Consider the following 20,875-nt stretch of genomic DNA (forward strand, 5'->3'; position numbering starts at 1 on the left):
TAAAATTGATTAAGAGTTGACTTCATTCCCACATCCATCCATTAGCCTAAAGTTGGTTTGGTTTGATAATTGTGCAAGAGCCAACATTTAAAAATAAATTCACGTGTGTAAACAATTGATGTTCAACGTCTCTGTCTATCTATCTCTCTTAACAGGGGCTTCAACGTCACCGGGATGGCGGAGGCACATCAGGCGGTTGGCTTCCAGTTCACCGTCACCCCAGACGGCATCGACCTCCACCTGAGCCGCGAGGTACTCAAACACATCTACCTGTCGGGAGTGACATCATGGATAAAGCGCGCCATAAGATTTAAGGTTTGTCTTCGAATGATTAAGTAGCCCTACAGTCATTACCAAACCTGAACCAGATAGCTAGTTTGGTTGTTGTTGCAGTCCAGCACTAAAACAACTGATTCAAGTTATTATTATGGCCTTGATTGAATCAGGTGTGTGTAGCCTAGTGCTTGGCTAGGACATAGGCTAGCACATCCAGGAATAGCCTTGTTGGTCTGTTTGTAGGCTAACTATCTAAATTAACATTGAATTATTTTATTTCAGAATGGGATATTGACAGGGGTCTACCCTGCCAGCCCATCCAGTTGGCTGATCGCGGTGATAGCCATCATGAGCACCATGTATGCCAGGATAGACCCATCACTGGGAATGATAGATACCATCAAGAGGACCCTACCTGTCAGGTCAGTGACAAATAACACAATGATGAAGAGGCATTGGGGAAGAGTGATGCATATTTTTTCAGATTAAGTATGTAACTGTGGGTATCTGTGGAAAGAATTTTCTGTTAAAGGACAATAAACATCATTTAGATGTGAGGTTCTCTCCTCTCTCCAGTGACTACATGACAGTGCAGACCCAGACAGTGCTGAGTGCCATCCTGTTTGCCACGGGCCTGTGGCTCTCTCTCATCCTCATGCTGAGGTACATTCTCAAGGCCCTTCTCTCCTACCATGCCTGGATCTTTGAGTCCCACGGCAAAATGAGCTTCTGCACCAAACTCTGGCTGGTACGTCTGTCAAATGTCTCTATTTCAATATAAACATGACCAAAAGAGCAGCTCACTTATAATTCAGAATCAAGACAATATATTTTCTGAGCTCTTATTCTCATCCATGAGTATTTGATTATTCTGACAATTAACCCAGTCATTGTGTTGTGTTTTTTCTCTTCAGAGTCTGGTGAAGATGTTCTCTGGGCGCAGACCTCTCCTCTACAGCTTCCAGGCCTCCCTACCCAGACTACCTGTGCCTAGCGTGGACGACACCATAACCAGGGTGAGAGAGAGGTGGTTATGTGTCTCATATGCTTAGATGAAATACAATAGGAAACTGATCACATGTGTTCAGGAGAGTGATGGACCAGGACCAGTGTAGAACCATATATGTACTCTACATATCAGTATTATATCATATAATCGCTATGTGACCTTGCAGTACCTGGAATCAGTGCGCCCCCTGCTGGATGATGAGCAGTACAACCAGATGGAGGTGGTGGCCAATGACTTCAAGAGAGACGAGGCACCTAAACTCCAGAAATACCTCATCCTCAAATCCTGGTGGGCTACTAACTACGTACGTATTCTGAAGTGTGATGTCAGGTAACATGAAACGATAATGTGTTAACTTTATTTATTAAGTTGTTTTGGTGAGTGCTCTTTAAAACAAAGAATTAGTAGTTGAACAAATTATTGTAATAGATTATGTTTTACAGGTGAGTGATTGGTGGGAGGAGTACATCTACCTGAGAGGCAGGAGTCCCATCATGGTCAACAGTAACTTCTACGCCATGGTAAGACATGTCTATATGGGTACTCATACAGGGAACATGGCATTGCTTGAGATGTATCCAGTAACCTTTACCTAATGATGTATTTGATGATCTGCTTTAGGATCTGCTGTACGTGATTCCCACACACAGACAGGCAGCTCGGGCAGGGAATGTGGTTCACGCTATGCTGCAGTACCGACGCAAACTAGAGAGAGGAGAACATGCACCGGTAATGAGTACCTCTCTCTCTGTCTCTCTCACCCCCTCTTTGTACCCTTGAGAGTATTCAGGTCCCTCCCCCATTTCCCCTTTGGCCCTCGGCCCTCTCTCTAACCCCTAAATAACCCAGGTCACCTCCCTCCTTCTCTGTTAACCTAAACATCCTCCCACTGCCTTCGACTTGTTTCTGGTCTAGGGCATTTCCATTTCAAATGCCCCATGAGCACTAACATATGAAGTCCATAGGAACACATCAGATTTGGTGTCAAATGAAAGCTAAGAGTCTATTTTTTGAGAAATTAAGCCATATATACATTTTCCAACCATTTTCCCTGCTAAAAATTAGGAATAAGCAAAGGCTTAGATCTTTGGTCAATCTCATGGAAAATAGGTCCTAGAAAACATCTAGCAGAAAAGGTATTTACGGTATTAGAAATACATAAAAACACAATAACAAATATCAACACTTATATTTTGTTTTTCAGAAATGATTTGCCTTCTGTAAGTTTAATATATATTGTATTTCTGTGACCAAATACACACATATCTTTGAGATAAAAAGAAAATATATATCTTATGAGGAGGGAGGATAATTAAAGTTCACAGAGGTAAAAAGTAAAGGTAGACCTACCAATTAGTTATAGTGTTTTTACTGATAACAATTTGGTTGATGATATATTAAGTGATTAAAACGTGTCATGAAATGGACCCATTATGTTATGTTACCATTATGTTATGTTACCACCAGCTGTTATTCCACTTCACTTACTGTAGGTCAATAACCAAAATAAAAAAATTCAAAATCAAGTGGTCATATCATAGCTGTCACCCCATTCTTTCTGCAAAGATCTTTGAATCATAATTCGGAGGAGATATTTAAGAGTTTTTGTCAGCATATTTTGGTGGGATTCCAGTAACAGCTAGTTTTCCCCTCCCCACTCAGACCACTCCCAGACAGTCCTAGCGAAATTCCTGCTTGAGAAATTGCTCTTTGCCTTTTTGACCAAGCATATTAAGGTTAATATTTTATTTTTATTTAACCAGGCAAGTTAGTTAAGAACAAATTCTTGTTTACAATGACAGCCTACCGGGGAACAGTGGGTTAACTGCCTTGTTCAGGGGCAGAACAACAGATTTTTACCTTGTCAGCTCGGGGATTCGATCCGGCAACCTTTCAGTTACTTGCCCAATGCTCTAACCACTAGGCTACCTACCGCCTAGTGGTTAGATTAAGGTACTTAAATGTTACCCAGAAATTATTTTTTATGGTGATAAAAATGGCTGCTTTGGACTTTTAAATGTAGTCCTTGTGCATAGAGTTGTATGGTTTGTTTATCTTTGCAGTCAATGGTTTTTGTTTGGCATACTCTCTCTCTAGTTGAGGGCTCTGGGGGTGTTGCCCATGTGTTCCTATCAGATGGAGAGGATGTTCAACACCACACGTATCCCTGGCATAGAGACAGGTGAGCACACTGCTGCCTTCTGGGGGCATAACACTATCAAACTATCGCTGGGAGGTTGCATGAATCAATATGAACATGAGTTTGTGTCAGACACATCTTCTGACCATCTTAAACAAAAACTATCATTCAAGAGAAGTGTGCATTCCCCAACCCCTTATAATGTTCTATGTCCTCACCCCCTCTCCTACTCCTTGGTCCAGACTTTGTTCAGCACCTGAGTGACCGGAAGCACCTGGTGGTGTATCATAAGGGCCGCTTCTTTAAGGTGTGGCTGTACTACGGGGGACGTCACTTATGGCCCTCTGAGCTGGAGACTCAGTTCCAGAGGATCCTCGACGACACCACGGAGCCACAGCCTGGGGAACTCAAACTGGCTGCCCTCACAGCCGGAAACAGGTATACACACATATAGGCACGAAAGTGCAACCTCCCCTCCTTCCTCACACACACACATCAGAAATAAAATGTCCACCTCTTATCCTCTCCCAGAGTTCCTTGGGCGAGGGCTCGTCTGAAGTACTTCAGCCAGGGTGTTAACAAAGCCTCTCTGGAGGCCATCGAGACGTCAGCCTTCTTCCTCACCCTTGATGATGAGGCGCACGGTTACGACCCTGACAAGCTGAGATCATTGGACCTGTACGCCAAGTCCCTGCTGCATGGGAAGTGTTATGACAGGTGAGACAACTGGGAAGTGTTATGACAGGTGAGACAAACGGGAAGTATTATGACAAGTGAGACAAACGGGAAGTGCTATGACAGATGAGACAAATGGGAAGTGCTATGACAGATGAGACAAATGGGAAGTGCTATGACAGGTGAGAGACAAACGGGAAGTGTTATGACAGGTGAGACAAACGGAAAGTGCTATGACAGGTGAGACAAACGGGAAGTGTAATGACAAATGAGACAAACAGGAAGTGCTATGACAAGTGAGACAAACGGGAAAGGCTATAACAGGTGAGACGAACGGGAAGTGCTATGACAGGTGAGACAAACGAGAAGTGCTATGACAGGTGAGACAAACGGGAAGTGTAATGACAAATGAGACAAACAGGAAGTGCTATGACAAGTGAGACAAACGGGAAAGGCTATAACAGGTGAGACGAATGGGAAGTGCTATGACAGGTGAGACAAACGAGAAGTGCTATGACAGGTGAGACAAACGGGAAGTGTAATGACAAATGAGACAAACAGGAAGTGCTATGACAAGTGAGACAAACGGGAAAGGCTATAACAGGTGAGACGAACGGGAAGTGCTATGACAGGTGAGACAAACGAGAAGTGCTATGACAGGTGAGACAAACGGGAAGTGTTATGACAGGTGAGACAAACGAGAAGTGCTATGACAGGTGAGACAAACGAGAAGTGCTATGACAGGTGAGACAAACGAGAAGTGTTATGACAGGTGAGACAAACGGGAAGTGTTATGACAGGTGAGACAAACGAGAAGTGCTATGACAGGTGAGACAAACGAGAAGTGCTATGACAGGTGAGACAAACGGGAAGTGCTATGACAGGTGAGACAAACGGGAAGTGTTATGACAGGTGAGACGGGACAGAAAAGAAGGAAAGATGCGTTGTAAAGTAGGCCTATTTCAGTGAGGATAGTTTAACGCTATATTGCTTTTCTGTGCACTGCCTTTATGATGTGTGTTTCAGTGTTTAACCTGATATGCCTTCTCTCTCTCTCAGGTGGTTTGACAAATCCTTCACCCTGATCGCTTATAAGAATGGTAAACTGGGGGTCAATGCAGAACACTCGTGGGCAGATGCTCCCATTGTAGGACACATGTGGGAGGTAATGTTATTGATGGTCAGCCTCGTGGCAAAAACCAATTGGGGCCCCCCTATTTATGGCGAGGAGAAAAATGTGCAATTTATACCTAATTTCCTGCAATTCTACCCATTTTCCATGTGGTGGAGAGACATTTCTGCAGTTTTAAAGCTAATTTCCCCAAATTCTACACATTTTGCCATGACTTATGTCATATTAATATTATATCTGAGTGAGAATGACTAACATAATCTATGAGGGCCTCCAGGAGGTCAGGGCCCCTGGGCACGTGCCCGGTCGGTATTCGGCCATGATTACTACAAGCTGGCTAAACTACCAATCAAAAAATGTGCATGGCTGTGTCAACTAATTGCATCTGGTGTTTTCTACTATTCTTACTCTGAACAGTAAGTTGATACCCTGTCTGAGTTCCTTTTTTGGGGTCGGGGGCCCCCTTGGGACCGCTTATGTCTGGAGCTGGCCCTGTTGATGGTGGATTAATGATGTATTACAAACATGTTATTCTAAAACACAATATATGACATGGTGTGATTCATTGGGAAGTGTGTTGTGTGAATTTAATGGTTGCTGTGCTGCTGTCTCTGTGTAGTACGTCCTAGCAACGGACTGCTTCCATCTGGGTTACACAGAGGAGGGGCACTGCAAAGGAGACATCAACAAGGGCCTGCCTCCCACCGCCAAACTACAATGGGACGTTCCATTGGAGGTATGGCTTCTAATGTGTTAGGGATCAAAAGTTGTAGCTTTAGTAAAGAGGAAAAGCTAGTTTAGTGTTGTGTTCAGTAGACCAGTCGGTAGTTTCTACGGGCTGTCTTGTGTCTTGTCTGAGCCTTTCTGGTGTCTGGTCTCTCCTCATCCCTCAGTGCCAGGAGGTCATTGAGGACTCCTACATGGTTGCCAAGGAGATAGCGGATGACGTGGACTTCCATGGCTGTCTGTTTGATGAGTTTGGGAAAGGCCTGATCAAGAAGAGTAGGACCAGTCCTGATGCCTTCATACAGCTAGCACTGCAGCTGGCTCATTTCAGGGTGTGTGTGTCAGTCATGAATAGACAACAGACAAACAATATCATGTCTCTAGAAAATAAACTGAATGTATTTGTTGTCTATGTATTGTAGGATAAGGGGGAGTTCTGTCTGACTTATGAGGCCTCGATGACCCGGATGTTCCGTGAGGGTAGGACAGAGACGGTTCGCTCCTGCACCATAGAGTCCACAGCCTTCGTCAGAGCCATGGAAGACAAGAACACTAAGGTGAGGACACACACCTTAAACACACACCTCTCTTACTGTGTACCTTTGTTAATCATTTCAGAGGAAATATAGAATGCACTAATGACAGCACAAGAGCAGCAACAGTCCCCTTTCACATACATGCTATGCATGCTAGATATAGATCATCAGATGTTTGACTATTTCTGTGTTTAAACACAGTGTGGGTGCAGCACTGCAGGTGAGTAACCTTGTCTGTGGGAGTTACTGATAGACAGTGACATGATGTAACTCTGACAGTGAGGCTCAGGTCATTCTGACTCCGAGAACTAGGTGACCAGGACCCAAATGTCTGTTTATTGTACCTATCTAGCCAGAGAAGGGTGTCCTCTAGAGCAAGCATGACCAACCCTCCTTCTGGAGAGTTACTAGCTATGCACTTTTTGCTTTTGTTCCAGCCCTGCACTAACATACCTGATTCAGCTATTCAAGGTGCTGATGAACAGTTGATTAGTACAATCATGTATGTCTGAGTAGGGCTGGAGCAAAACCGTGCAAACCCAGTAGCTCTGCAGGTGGAGGACTGGCCACCACTGCACTATCTGTTGTGTTTTTTAGCTGGATCTAGGTTTTGATTGAATATCATCTGTTGTTGTCTCTGTGAGCAGAGCGCCCAGAGGTTGGACCTCTTCCGGAAGGCTGCAGACAAACACCAGAATATGTATCGTCTGGCCATGACAGGCTCTGGCATCGACAGACACCTCTTCTGTCTTTACATCATGTCCAAGTACCTCAACATCGACTCACCATTCCTCAAACAGGTCAGCTCGCTTCTGAGTGTTTGTGTAGTCAACACCATTATATGTGTTAAATTATACTTTGGCAGCCAAGTGATATGATATCAGAGATTTACACTTACCCATGTTCTCTATGGACCCCCCCCCCCCCTCCCTGTGTAGGTGTTGTCAGAGCCCTGGAGGTTGTCCACTAGTCAGACTCCTCAACAGCAGCTCAACATGGTCGACATCAACAAGTTCCCAAAATACGTGGGTGCAGGAGGGGGGTTTGGCCCTGTGAGTCTACCGCACGCACACAACACACACACACACATTAAGAAATTAGCTGGGACCAGATTACTACAGAGTACTACCAATGTGTCTTCTGTTACTTCTTCTATGTCTGCTTCTTACTTCTATGAAGTAGTCAGAGTTAGGGGTGATTGGTACTGTCTCTCCTGCACCCCCAGGTGGCTGATGACGGCTATGGCGTCTCTTACATCATTGTAGGAGAGAACCTCATCACATTCCACATCTCCAGCAAGTTCTCCAGCCCTGAGACGGTGAGACCATTGTGTCACACTACATGATGAACCATAGAGTATATAGCACTTACATACTACCTTAATGACAATCTAGCTGAATCTTTATCAGGTCAAACAACTGTCTGTCTCTTTCTCTGTAGGACTCGTACCGCTTTGGACAGAACATTCGACAGGCCATGCTGGACATTCGTGCGCTATTCGACCAAAACGACAAGAAAGAGATGTGATGAGTAGACAGACTGAAAGATCTTTATAGACTTCATACCACATTTTCATGCTCTGTGACATTACATTATTTCCAAAACGGCGGGTCACGACTAGTCTCTTCTGGGTAACGGCTTTAGAATGGGTCAAGTTATAGATCTTTTGTATATTTACTCAGTTAGCATGAGGGAATTGTTTTGTGGAAATAAATATTTAATGAAGCATTTTGACTTTATTTCGCACTATCCCTTCTATAAAATGGCAGTGAATTTTTAACATAGTATTGAACCAATTTTGGCAAGAGAAATGAAGCACAAAATGCCTTGGTAGCCTTAAAGAACATTGATTCATATGATGTAGTAATGTAGGTTAAGGATAGGCAAGGCATCTGTTTAGTTCAGAGGCAGTTGTATTTTCATCTGATTGTAATATGTGTACACTTGTAAATAGCACTGTTTTGAGTATTTAAGTGTTGTAATATATAAGGTAGTATATCTGAATCTGTTATCTGAATCGTATGTACAGTTGAAGTCGGAAGTTCACATACACTTCTGTTGGAGTCATTAAAACTCATTTTTCAACCACTCCCCAAATTTATTGTTGACAAACTATAGTTTTGGCAAGTAATTTTTCCAACAATTGTTTACAGACAGATTATTTCACTTATAACTCACTGTTTCACAATTCCAGTGGGTCAGAAGTTTACATACACTAAGTTGACTGTGCCTTTAAACAGTTTGGAAAATTCCATAAAATTATGTCATGGCTTTAGAAGCTTCTGATAGGCTAATTGACATCATTTGAGTCAATTGGAGGTGTACTTGTGGATGTATTTCAAGGCCTACCTTCAAACTCTGTGCCTCTTTGCTTGACATCATGGGAAAATCAAAAGAAATCAGCCAAGACCTCAGAAAAAAAATTGTAGACCTCCACAAGTCTGGTTCATCCTTGGGAGCAATTTCCAAACGCCTGAAGGTACCAAGTTCATCTGTACAAACAATAGTACGCAAGTATAAACACGATGGGACCACGCAGCCATCATACCGCTCAGGAAGGAGACGCATTTTGTCTCCAAGAGATGAACATACGTTGGTGCGAAAAGTGCAAATCAATCCCAGAACAACAGCAAAGGACCTTGTGAAGATGCTGGAGGAAACAGGTACAAAAAGATCTATATCCACAGTAAAACGAGTCCTATATCGACATAACCTGAAAGGCCGCTCGGCAAGGAAGAAGCCACTGCTCCAAAACTGCCATAAAAAAAGCCAGACTACAGTTTGCAACTGCACATGGGGACAAAGATCGTACTTTTTGGAGAAATGTCCTCTGGTCTGATGAAACAAAAATAGAACTGTTTGGCAGGTCACATAATGACCATCGTTATGTTTGGAGGAAAAAGGGGGAGACTTGCTAGCCGAAGAACCCCATCCCAACAGTGAAGCACGGGGTGGCAGCATCATGTATTGGGGTTGCTTTGCTGCAGGAGAGATTGGTGCACTTCACAAAATAGGTGGCATCATGAGGTAGAAAATTATATGGATATATTGATGCAACATCAAGACATCAGTCAGGAAGTTAAACCTTAGTCACAAATGGGTCTTACAAATGGACAATGACCCCAAGCATACTTCCAAAATTGTGGCAAAATGGTTTAAGGACAACAGAGTCAAGGTATTTGAGTGGCCATCACAAAGCCCTGACCTCAATCCTATAGAAAATTTGTGGGCAGAACTGAAAAAGCGTGTGCGAGCAAGGAGGCCTACAAACTTGACTCAGTTACACCAGCTCTGTCAGGAGGAATGGGCCAAAATTCACCCAACTTATTGTGGGAAGCTTGTGGAAGGCTACCCGAAACATTTGACCCAAGTTAAACAATTTAAAGGCAATGCTACCAAATACTAATTGTGTATATAAACTTTTGACCCACTGGGAATGTGATGATAGAAATAAAAGCTGAAATAAATAATTCTGTACTATTATTCTGACATTTCACATTCTTAAAATAAAGTGGTGATCCTAACTGACCTAAGACAGGGCATTTTTATTAGGATTAAATTTCAGGAATTGTGAAAAACTGAGTTTAAATATATTTGGCTAAGGTGTATGTAAACTTAAGAATTCAACTGTATGTGTTGAGTATATTATAATAAAGGATATGTTGATTGTTTGTTTTACCTCTTCTTTGGACTTGAGGACACAGATAGAAATGTATACTCTCATACCTGAACTGTGTGGCCAACTACACCACGTACATTTCCAGTTGCCATGTATAGCAGAGGAATTACATTCTGGTGTGCAAAGTGCTTAGTTACTACATGGCATAATGACAACATCCTGCTTTAAGAAACAATAGGAGAGAACAAAGGCAGTCCTTCAGTGTAAGATAAGATCCAGGTTTATTTCAGTTTGTAAGCAGAGTGCCATACAACCCTTTATGGTACCAGACATTAGAAAAGGCCTTACATCAGATGACTGGAGAGTACAAAGGGCTAGATTCAATCAGATTGACATCTGCATAGCAGTTGTTTTGGCGGCGGCGGAACTGCATAGAGCTGTCAAATCCACAAGCGTCTCATTGTGTTACCTTATTGTGGACACTGCCATTGGATACACTGAAACCCGACTATAATGGAACATCCCATGCAGCCACGTTAGAAGTTCAAACACTTGAATTAGACTGATACGCTATAAATTCCCCATTCAAATTAACATGAAAGCATGCATTAGCCTAACATCAATGGTTTGACATTTGATTAATTATTTCTAAACACCGATAGCCTATACTTTGTAGAGCCGTTTTGAACTTGTAACGCGGTAGGATTAAGGGAGTGGTTTGTGACATACAGAAGCAGCCATTCATCGATAGAATATCTCATACCGCAGTTACAACTCTAAAACATCTGCTATGCGGATGTCGGCCAATGCTGGTTAATGCTCCATCTGATTTGAATCTAAGCCCAAGACTACACATATCCCAACCAGGATGATTAGAAGCAGATTGTACATTTATTGGGATAGTGTGGAATACTAGTGTTGGCAAATCTGAGTAAAGTATACTACCGGTATACAAATTGTATGGAACCTCTAGGTACTGGAAGACTCTATAGAAAATCAGCTAGTGTACGCTCTGCTGCAGATGGATGCACTGGTACTATTTTCATGGAGCAAAGTGTCAACCAAGACTTGAACACTCACCATTTCACCTGCCTCTTACGATACCTGCTTCCTTAAAAGGTAGGTGTATGCAATGCAACAGAGTTGAGACACCATGCTCAGACTTCCTTCAAATCCTACTCAGTGTATAGGCGAGTATACCAAACTATACCAGGACGTTCTGTTTATTGTCTGTAAGATGACAGAATGGATTTAATGTCCTTGTTATTCTATCACCGATTAGAAGTACAAATTGTATGTCCTTTAATGTCCTTGTTGTGATTCTATCACTGATTAGAAGTACAAAACAGCAATATGAACAGAGGGAGTCCAATTTGATAATGCATTCCTTTAGATCCATCAATTTGATAGTGCTCTTGTAAAACTGGCAAGAAAATAAAAATCTATTTGATTTATTTGTTTTTTGGGGGGATACAAAGTGAAAGTAAAAAAGCAACCCTTACGTTCAGTCTTTTCTCTTGAAAGTAATTTTTCAATCTTTCCAGGCATCTGTTACAGCTTTAAACTAGAACTAAGTTTAACTGTACACAAAGTGAACGGACAAACAAAAACGCTATATCACTACCCATCGCTTAAAAAAAACAAAAAAACTCTTACACATACTTGTCGAGAACAAGCACCCTTTAAAAAGAGCCCAAGAAGCAACGGACACCCGAGTCTCCTAAAGATTCTAAATGAATCAACAGAATCGGATAATCATAATCTATTCTTAAACCCAGAAGCTGCCTGCCTCTTCAGTCAAACATAACAGATTACAACAGACAAAAGGCAAATGGATTTTTACTTGTTTTCTTTTTAGAGATTTTTTTGTTTTTTGTTGATAGTGCGTCCATTGTGTGATGACCTGACCTGCCCCTAAGGCTTCTGTCGGTCTGAGGCAGGTGTACATACACCTCAACCCAGTTAATTGTGTATATATATATATATATACGTGTATACATTTGACACACTCTAGGATGGTTTTCTATGAGTCTAAAAAAAACTCGGCCGAGCTCTGTGGTTCCGGTCTGCATTGCAGGGGAGAGGTATTACGAGGTTGCGCCGGGTGTGGGGTTGACATTCTGTGTGGAGAGCTGAGGAGCGACCTCGATGATTCGTGGTTTGTCGATGATGCGGGCGGTGCGGTTGCCCTTCTCCACAATGCCGATGATCCAGGCCTGGTGGCCCTCGCCGTATTTTGGAGATTTGATCTCAGCACAGAAACGAGCTGCCTGCTCCCTGGGAAGACAGATCAACAGACCCCCTATAGATACAGACAGAGATGGCTGATGAGTATGTGTGTGAAAGAGGTGAGAGAACCTAGACAGACAACAGGCCGACAAAAACACATGCACGGCCAGAGACACAAACCTGATGTCTCGGGGCAGGTGCCGTGCATGAGTCCGAACATGTTCCCGCAGGCCTTGGACACAGCGGCCATCTTGGCGAGCACAGGGAGGTTATGAATGACGAATGAAACCTCGCTACGCTGTTGCCGTGCCAATGTCTGGGCGTGGCCCAGAATCCCGAAGCCAGTGATGTCAGTGGCGGCGTGAGCGTTGAAGGTGTGCATCAGACCTGCAGCTGGAGAGATAAACACAACAACTACATAAATATTCACATTACATTCATCCAAACAATGGTAGAAGTTAGACAGGAGAGAAGGGGGAGAACAACTTGAGGATAGGTACTTGTTCTGTTGAGTCGGGCGGTGTGTGTACCTGTCCTGTTGAGCCGGGCCATGTTCATCATAGCTTCCTGATAAGCCAGCTCTACATCCTCCTGAGTCACCACCAGCTTGATCTTATTCCACTTGTCAGGCTGAGGGACAGACATATACACACAACTTTAGACCACTTTTGAGGCACGGCAATGACTGATAAAGCTTTGATTGGGTCCAACTGTCCCTCCCGTTGATATTTTTTGACGGATACAGACGTCTCGTTCATTACATTGACATTTTAGTGTTTAAGTTAAAATACAATAAATCAAAGGAAAAGTTAGTGTGTTGAGACTTACAATGTCCAGCCACTGGTGTACCGCCACAGCCACCTGAGTCCCAAGAGGTTTGGTGAGAATCAACACATCTCCTGGCACTGCGTTGTCTGGCCTGGAAAACAGCAGACATCACATCATCACCATAGCTATCATTACTATCACAACACAGAACACAGTTCACCTGATCAAAGCAATTTAAGTTTAGAGGCTCAGAGAGAGATATCTGAATAATAGTGAAATCCCCAAAAGAGTGAAAGACAGGAGGGCGGTCTGTGAGGAGAGGGTTCTTACATGATGAACTCATTGGGTTGACAGACCGTGGTGGCCACCCCCCCCAGGACCACCCAGGGGTTAAGAACCGTCTGTCCCCCCGTAACAGACGTGCCTGCTTCCTCCGACGCATCTTTGAACCCCTGGATGATCAGAGGCATCACCTTGTCCCGCTCCTGACAGGGACACAGAGACAGGGGAGGGACTATTTAGTGGCTGGGTGCTACACATTGGTATGTGTGTGTGTGTGTGTGTGTGTGTGTGTGTGTGTGTGTGTGTGTGTGTGTGTGTGTGTGTGTGTGTGTGTGTGTGTGTGTGTGTGTGTGTGTGTGTGTGTGTGTGTGTGTGTGTGTGTGTGTGTGTGTGTGTGTGTGTGTGTGTTGCCATGCACCTTTTCTGACAGTTTGTTACTGATCCCCAGCAGCATCAACATGTTGTCACATTCCGTCACTCCCATGGCGTACAGGTCACTTAGAACATTGGCACATGCAATTCGCCCCTATAGACACAGACAGGAATAAAGAAGGCATTATTGACATGATTTACTGTAGATATGAATGAAGATAACACATACTCTGCTCAAGGTGAAAGAAACGACTCCAGTCCAAAGCTCTCAGTAACTATTCAATCTATACAATACTCACAGGACCTAAAGCATGTAAGGTATGCCTGAAAACATTAACACAAAGAGGGGTACAGAATGAGAACCTACCATCATATAGGGGTCGTCCACTATGGGGTAGATGTAGTCTGTCGTCTGGACTAGAGAAAGGCCCCCGTGCCTGAGGGGGATGACACAGGTGTCCATACCAATGCCTGCAAAGAACAGTTATTATTAAACTTTCAAAGTTATCTGAAGAATGGATGTGAATAAAGTGTGTATGTGTTCATACCAAGTCTGGGCATGACGGCTCCAAGGAACTGTTCATCCTCCTGATAGTGGTTCTCCTGCAAGGCTTCTAGAAGCTTCTGTAGCACATCCTGGGGTACCTATGTAATAACAAGCAGATTACCTCAGAACTACAAGTCAAGCTTAATCATCATCCTAATGTGTTGCATTTGTAGTGCTTTTCTCAAACTCACCAAACTTTACATTGTATAGTTATGAAAATAAAGTAAATGTCTGCTCATTGCTCCCAAGCATGACTTAATGTTGACGCTAGAGACACAGCAAGGAAACTTTTGAAAGCAGCAAAGACTAAGTGGCCAAAAACATTCTATTCATTGCCATTATACCAGTAGCCAGAAAAACCCACCTTGCAGCCTGTTCCTTTGAGCTCAGTGAAGCGTGTGAGTCTGAAGCTCTTGTCTAGCTCGTAGCTCTCTGGGTTAAACGACTCTCTGACAGACATGGCTGGAGACACTTTGGGACCTCAGTCAATAACCTGAGGACAGAAGATGGGGAGAGAGGGATGAGAAACATGGCTGGAGTAACACTGGACAGTCACCCCTGACTACATCTCTGTTCAACCAATTAGCATCCAGGATCAGGATACAGCGAATAAGGAAAGAAGGACCGAGGGATGAGTAAAGGAAAGAGGTTGTGAAACTTTAAATATTCTGTTTTGGTGTAACTACTACTAAACTGAAAAGGTAAAGGCATAGTGGATGCTTATGCAGACATTTGATTAGAACAATTTACCTTCGGGTATCAATAGTGTTGAAGATTTTGTACCTCAAAATGCTATTAATGAAGATTAGGTTATATCTCAAAAATGTCCAAAGTGAGTAAACTTACAAAAAACGAATCTAACTAAAAATGCCTGTGCATGTATGTACAGTGTCTTGCCACGGAATTCACCCCCCTTGCCGTTTTTTCCTATTTTGTTGCATTACAACCTCTAATTTGAATGGATTTTTATTTGGATTGCATGTAAATGGACATACACAAAATAGTCCAAATTGGTGAAGTGAAATGAAACAAATAACTTGTTTAAAAAAACTAAAAAAAAAAAAAAAAAAACAGAAAAGTGGTGAGTGCATATGTATTCATCCCCTTTGCTATGAAGCCCCTAAAATAAGACCTGGTGCAACCAATTACCTTCAGAAGTCACATTGTTTAACTAACTAAGTCCACCTGTGTGCAATCTAAGTGTCACATGATCTCAGTATATATACACCTGTTCTGAAAGGCCCCAGAGTCTGCAACACCACTAAGCAGGCAGCACTATGAAGACCAAGGAGCTATCCAAACAGGTCAGGGACAAAGTTGTGGAGAAGTACAGATCAGGGTTGGGTTATAAAAAAATATCTGAAACTGAACATCCCACAGAGCATCATTAAATCCATTATTCAAAAATTGAAAGAATATGGCACCACAACAAACCTGCAAAGAGAGGGCCGCCCACCAAAACTCACAGACCAGGCAAGGAGGGCATTAATCAGAGAGGCAACAAAGAGACCAAAGACAACCCTGAAAGAGCTGCAAAGCTCCACAGTGGAGATTGGAGTATCTGTCCATAGGACTACTTTAAGCCGTACACTCCACAGAGCTGGCTTTACGGAAGAGTGGCCAGAAAAAAATAAGCCAACATGTTTGGTGTTCGCCAAAAGGCATGTGGGAGACTCCCCAAACATATGGAAGAAGGTCCTCTGGTCAGATGATACTAAAATGTTGCTTTTTGGCCATCAAGGAAAACACTATGTCTGGCGCAAACCCAACACCTCTCATCACCCCGAGAACATCATCCCCACAGTGAAGTATGGTGGTGGCAGCATCATCTTTTTCATCGGCAGGGACTGGGAAACTGGTCAGAATTGAAAGATGCCGCTAAATACAGGGACATTCTTGAAGGAAACCTGTTTATCTTCCAGCGATTTGAGACTGGGACGGAGGTTCACCTTCCAGCAGGACAATGACCCTAAGCATACTGCTAAAGCAACACTCGAGTGGTTTAAGGGGAAACATTTAAATGTCTTGGAATGGCCTAGTCAAAGCCCAGACTTCAATCCAATTGAGAGTCTGTGGTATGACTTAAAGATTGCTGTACACCAGCAGAACCCATCCAACTTGAAGAATGGGCAAAAATCCCAATGGCTAGATGTGCCAAGCTTATAGAGACATACCCCAAGAGACTTGCAGATGTAGTTGCTGCAAAAGGTGGCTCTACAAAGTATTGACTTTAGGGGGGGTGAATAGTTATGCACGCTCAAGTTCTTGTTTGTTTCACAAAAAATATTTTGCATCTTCAAAGTGTTAGGCATGTTGTGTAAATCAAATGTTTCAACCCCCCCCAAAATCTATTTTAATTCCAGGTTGTAAGGCAACAAAATAGGAAAAAATGCTAAGGGGGATGAATACTTTCGCAAGCCACTGTATCTTTAAAGCTGAATCAGTTGATCAATGGCTTGAACTTGTTGCAAAATCCAATAAACCAGAAATTAAATCTCTCAAAGAGGGAAAAGTTCATTTCTTAGATCAAATTAAATTGTATTTGTCAAATGCGCCAAAATAGAAGTTATAGACCTTACAGTGAAATGCTTACTTACAAGCTCTTTACCAACGATGCAGTTAAATAAGAAAAATGAAAAAAGAACAAGAAATAAAACAAGAATGAAGCCATATACAAGGATTAGCAATACCATATCAATGTGCAGGGATACATGGTAATTAAGGTAGATATGTACATGTAGACCGGGGTAAAGTGAATAGGCATCGGATAGATTGAAATTAGCAGCAGCGTATATGTGTACATGTGTGATAATGTGTGTTAGATTTTTTATGTGGGATAAGTGTGGTTTTCTAAGATAATTAAGCAATTAACATCCCATCATGCTTTGGGTCATGTGTAGAAATGCCCAGTTGCCCATTATTTTGGCTACCACAGCAAGAAGAGGTCTCAGTCTCTTTGAAAGAGGGGTCTCAAAGTAGCATAGGGGGTTTAAAGGTTGTGTGTCTCAGTCACCAGATCTAAACACAATTGAACACTTATGGGAGATTCTAGAGCGGTACCCGAGACAGCGTTTTACGCCACCATCAACAAGACACGAAATTATGGATTTTCTCTAGGAAGAAAGGTGTCGCATCCCCCCAACAGAGTTCCAGACACTTGTAGAATCTATGCCAAGGCACATTGAAGCTGTTCTCGTGGCTCAACACCCTATTAAGACACCATGTTGGTGTTTCCTTTATTTTGGCAGTTACCTGTAGTTTTGGCCAAATTCACAAGTCTTCCATTGATACCCTTTAACATAAACACCTGTTTACAAAGACAGGTACAGCCGAGAAAACACATAGCTCAATGTGAAACCATGTTTAGGCTATGTTTTCCTCTAGTTCTGCAGAGTATAAAAACTGTGCTTTTGTTGACCACTCACTGACATAACAACCAGAGACCAGTTTCCATTTATTTATTCACATATCTGTTTCACTTTGCTGTGACATTTTAAAAGCAATGATTTATATATAAACCTTGATTTGCTGATTCTATGTATCGGCCAATAAGAGGCTTTGAAGCTACAAGTTACAAATATCGCACTCACCAGAAGCAGTCATCCATAGGAATGAATGGAATTCTACAGTATTTCAATGAAATGTTTCAGGGACAAAATTACATGTATTTAAGTATTTTGTTGTTGTAGTGTGGACAGTAACATTAAAACTTTCAAACAAGGTAGATGGTAAATGTTTTTGTATATGTTTGTTTATTCTATGTTAAGCACACATTAAACTATGCATGAAGGTGTCTAATAGAATAAACGTGGCTAAACAAATCTAGACATTAATAAATGCATTTCTATAGCTTCCAAAATAATGTTTTAACTTTGGGGGAGTGCCAAGATGGAGGCGCGGTGGATTCAAAACAGCGCCTCCTGTCAGTCATCTAGAATATATCATTGATGAGCAGCGTAGAAGTTGGACATCGACTAGTTAGGTCTGATTCTATCTGGTCTCGGGGAATTTGATGGCTAAATAAAACAAAAATAGAATACATTAAATATTAAACACAATCCTAGTTGCAGGCTATCTTGCGTCACTTTGTGATCCTGTATTTTATCATGGCTCCGGATAAATTGCTGCGCTTTGGGTATTAGTCAGAGTTTGGCTTCTGAATCAGTGCGAGGAGGATGTGAAATTGGGCTAGTGTGCGCCGGCTCAAATTAAATCATGCACCAGACATTTTCAGCCAAATCAATTTCGGCAGTCAAAAGTTTCCAATATTCATCAATTAGCTATCTACAGACATTAAAATAATCTGTCATCAATAATTGTGTGAGTTTTTCCTGTCTTGCAGCTGCATGCTTGTAGCCTGCCAGAGAGCTAACATTAGCTAAGTAATAGCCTGTTTGCTAATCAATGAGTTTAGCTAGCTGATGTGCTAACTATTAATCAAGTGGGACATCGTTTGTGCGACTAATCGGGCTTCATACAATAGTTAAAAAGTGGATCAAACAATACTGTATTCTTAATCATTTAAATTAGCGAAACCAGAACGAAAAATAGCATTTTATGTTTCGAAGAAACCGGGAAAGCAGTGCATAAAAATGTCGGCGGTGGAAAAAATTAACCCCTTCCTGTACAGCGCCATGCGAGACGTGCTACAACAGACTTTGTAACAATAAAATAACGCCATACATGCAATTTGCACACAGTTTGTAATCATATGCTGCCTTACATATATGTAAAATACCCCCCCTTTGCATTTATAGGGCTGAACCAGAGTTATATTCGTATAACATTTCCCCTTTAATTGCTCTCACCAGTTTATCCTTACCGGTTTTGCTTTAGCGGCGGGTCTCCAGAAACAAGAGAAGGGACAGTACCAGAATGCATTTGGAGTAAATCGGGTGTCCTGAAGATAGCCTGACGAAAAATCGATTGACTTTTATTTTTTGTTTTACAACAGAATATATTTCTTTTTATCGCGTTGGGAAATGCATAAAATAAATAGATGTACATGCATCAGATAATATCACAAGGTGAGGACCGTCATCACAACGGGGGGGAAATCTTGAGGTTAAGCACGAGATCACAAAGGGTCCTTCGCAAGGAGACTGGCGCCTTTACCTCCCCTTTAAAGAACCGCAGTCTGGCAATAAAAAGTCAACAATGGATTGTACCTTTAATTTAGTCTTCCCTCCAATATGATAGAGATCAGTATTCAATCACATATGTTTTATAGCGTTTACTATAGAAACAGTGCATGCATAATGTTATATGATTGTACATTCATTGTGAAATTAACTCCGAATTCCAGGTTATATGTAAAGTATCTGTTTTTATAAAATGTGTGGTTTTAACCATGGAAAGAGACTGATAATTTTCCTTTTAAATTAATGCCTGAATTAAAGGTTTGCATTAGCCGACTTGCTAAATGTAATTCTAATCAGCTCATACAATTATACACCTTATATGTCAGGACTAAGGCACTGATAAAATGAGAGGGTACCATAGCATCGATGCATCTGATAATAACTGGATAGACCTGATATGACAGACTGGTCTCATAGACCAGACGTAACATAGTAAATGTAAATCCGGGACGTTGAAATTAGTATAATATGTTACGTTTGGTGTGGTACATAAGGAAGCATGTTACTTAAGATACAAACGAAAGGACGGTGGTTGGCCGGGTTGGATGGGTAGGCATATAATGTGAACGTCTAGCCAACCCAAAGGTTGTGTTTGAATCTCATCACAGAAAACTTTAGCATTCGAGGTAATTAGCAACTTTGCAACTACTTACCATGTTAGCTAACCCTAACACTTTAACTTAACTCCTAAGCCTAGCTAACGTTAGCCAGCTAGTTAACTTTAGTGTTAGCCACCTCTAGCTAACGTTAGCCATAACAAATTGGAATTCGTAACATATTGTACGTTTAGCAAATTCGTAACATGTCGTTCGAATTGCCAATGTATTACATATCGTACAAATTGTAATTCATAACATATTGTAATGAAACAGGCAGGGAGCAGGTCTCGAACCCTCAACCTTCTGGCCCAAAGTCCAGTGCGCCATCGACTGTGCCCCGAAAGCATGCTCGTGTGGCAGAGTCGATATCCGCGCTTATAAACCCAGGGTTGTTACACAACTCCCTCCTTTCAAAGTGCGCGTCCTCGTGCTAGCTTACGACTCAACATCTTATAGGAACATGCGCAATGGCCAAGCACACGCACGTTCGTGGATGCAAGGTCACTTCTGACACTAACGTAATGAAACCCAGGGTAGTTACAATATTGTTCTACTTGCATTCGTAACATATCATATGAAATGGATGATGGGCATCCACAAATTAACATATATTGTAGCAAATTTGGGTGGGTAGCTCCAACCGGAACTCGAACCCGGGTCCAGGGATTGTCAAGCCAACACCTTATCCGTTATGCCAAGAGTCCAAAACCTCTTGATGAAGTCGCTAGGTGTTGTGTAAGGTAACATAACCTCCTTCTTCTGGGAGAGCGTGTCCCCATGCTTCTCTATACTAAGTCCCTCACGTGGACACGCCTTTCCAATGG

General features: G+C 42.2%; 2 protein-coding genes across 5 annotated transcripts in view; one reads left to right on the forward strand and one right to left on the reverse strand.

Moving 5' to 3' along the window:
• Positions 1–10,165, forward strand: part of LOC129862231 (carnitine O-palmitoyltransferase 1, liver isoform-like) — a 12,547-nt gene extending 2,382 nt beyond the window's left edge. For both annotated transcript variants that reach the window (XM_055933668.1, XM_055933667.1), the window contains exons 2-19: positions 156–315; positions 559–698; positions 853–1,024; positions 1,191–1,292; positions 1,452–1,589; positions 1,729–1,806; positions 1,907–2,014; positions 3,383–3,467; positions 3,668–3,863; positions 3,957–4,142; positions 5,160–5,265; positions 5,852–5,968; positions 6,126–6,290; positions 6,381–6,515; positions 7,142–7,294; positions 7,433–7,546; positions 7,720–7,812; positions 7,935–10,165. In XM_055933668.1, coding sequence (XP_055789643.1) covers positions 175–315; positions 559–698; positions 853–1,024; positions 1,191–1,292; positions 1,452–1,589; positions 1,729–1,806; positions 1,907–2,014; positions 3,383–3,467; positions 3,668–3,863; positions 3,957–4,142; positions 5,160–5,265; positions 5,852–5,968; positions 6,126–6,290; positions 6,381–6,515; positions 7,142–7,294; positions 7,433–7,546; positions 7,720–7,812; positions 7,935–8,021 — 2,316 coding nt within the window. In that variant the 5' untranslated portion in view covers positions 156–174 and the 3' untranslated portion in view covers positions 8,022–10,165. The remainder of the gene's footprint in view (positions 1–155; positions 316–558; positions 699–852; positions 1,025–1,190; positions 1,293–1,451; positions 1,590–1,728; positions 1,807–1,906; positions 2,015–3,382; positions 3,468–3,667; positions 3,864–3,956; positions 4,143–5,159; positions 5,266–5,851; positions 5,969–6,125; positions 6,291–6,380; positions 6,516–7,141; positions 7,295–7,432; positions 7,547–7,719; positions 7,813–7,934) is intronic.
• A 205-nt stretch (positions 10,166–10,370) lies between these two features.
• On the reverse strand, positions 10,371–19,233 carry LOC129862232 (selenide, water dikinase 1-like). 3 transcript variants are annotated; one of them, XM_055933669.1, is made up of 10 exons: positions 19,134–19,233; positions 14,676–14,804; positions 14,313–14,409; positions 14,132–14,235; positions 13,811–13,918; positions 13,441–13,595; positions 13,171–13,261; positions 12,873–12,972; positions 12,523–12,735; positions 10,371–12,390 (listed from the first exon to the last, which is right to left on the reverse strand). In XM_055933669.1, the coding sequence occupies exons 2-10, from the start codon at positions 14,769–14,771 to the stop codon at positions 12,137–12,139; spliced, it is 1,218 nt and encodes a 405-aa protein (XP_055789644.1). In that variant the 5' UTR covers positions 14,772–14,804; positions 19,134–19,233; the 3' UTR covers positions 10,371–12,136. The 3 variants fall into 3 exon arrangements, with proteins under 3 accessions (XP_055789644.1, XP_055789646.1, XP_055789645.1); XM_055933671.1 differs by having other exon boundaries at positions 10,371–12,415; XM_055933670.1 differs by having other exon boundaries at positions 19,120–19,191.
• Between the last annotated feature and the right edge of the window lie 1,642 nt (positions 19,234–20,875).

The sequence above is a fragment of the Salvelinus fontinalis genome, chromosome 9, assembly GCF_029448725.1.
Source record: "Salvelinus fontinalis isolate EN_2023a chromosome 9, ASM2944872v1, whole genome shotgun sequence".
In the NCBI taxonomy this organism is placed as follows: domain Eukaryota; kingdom Metazoa; phylum Chordata; class Actinopteri; order Salmoniformes; family Salmonidae; genus Salvelinus; species Salvelinus fontinalis.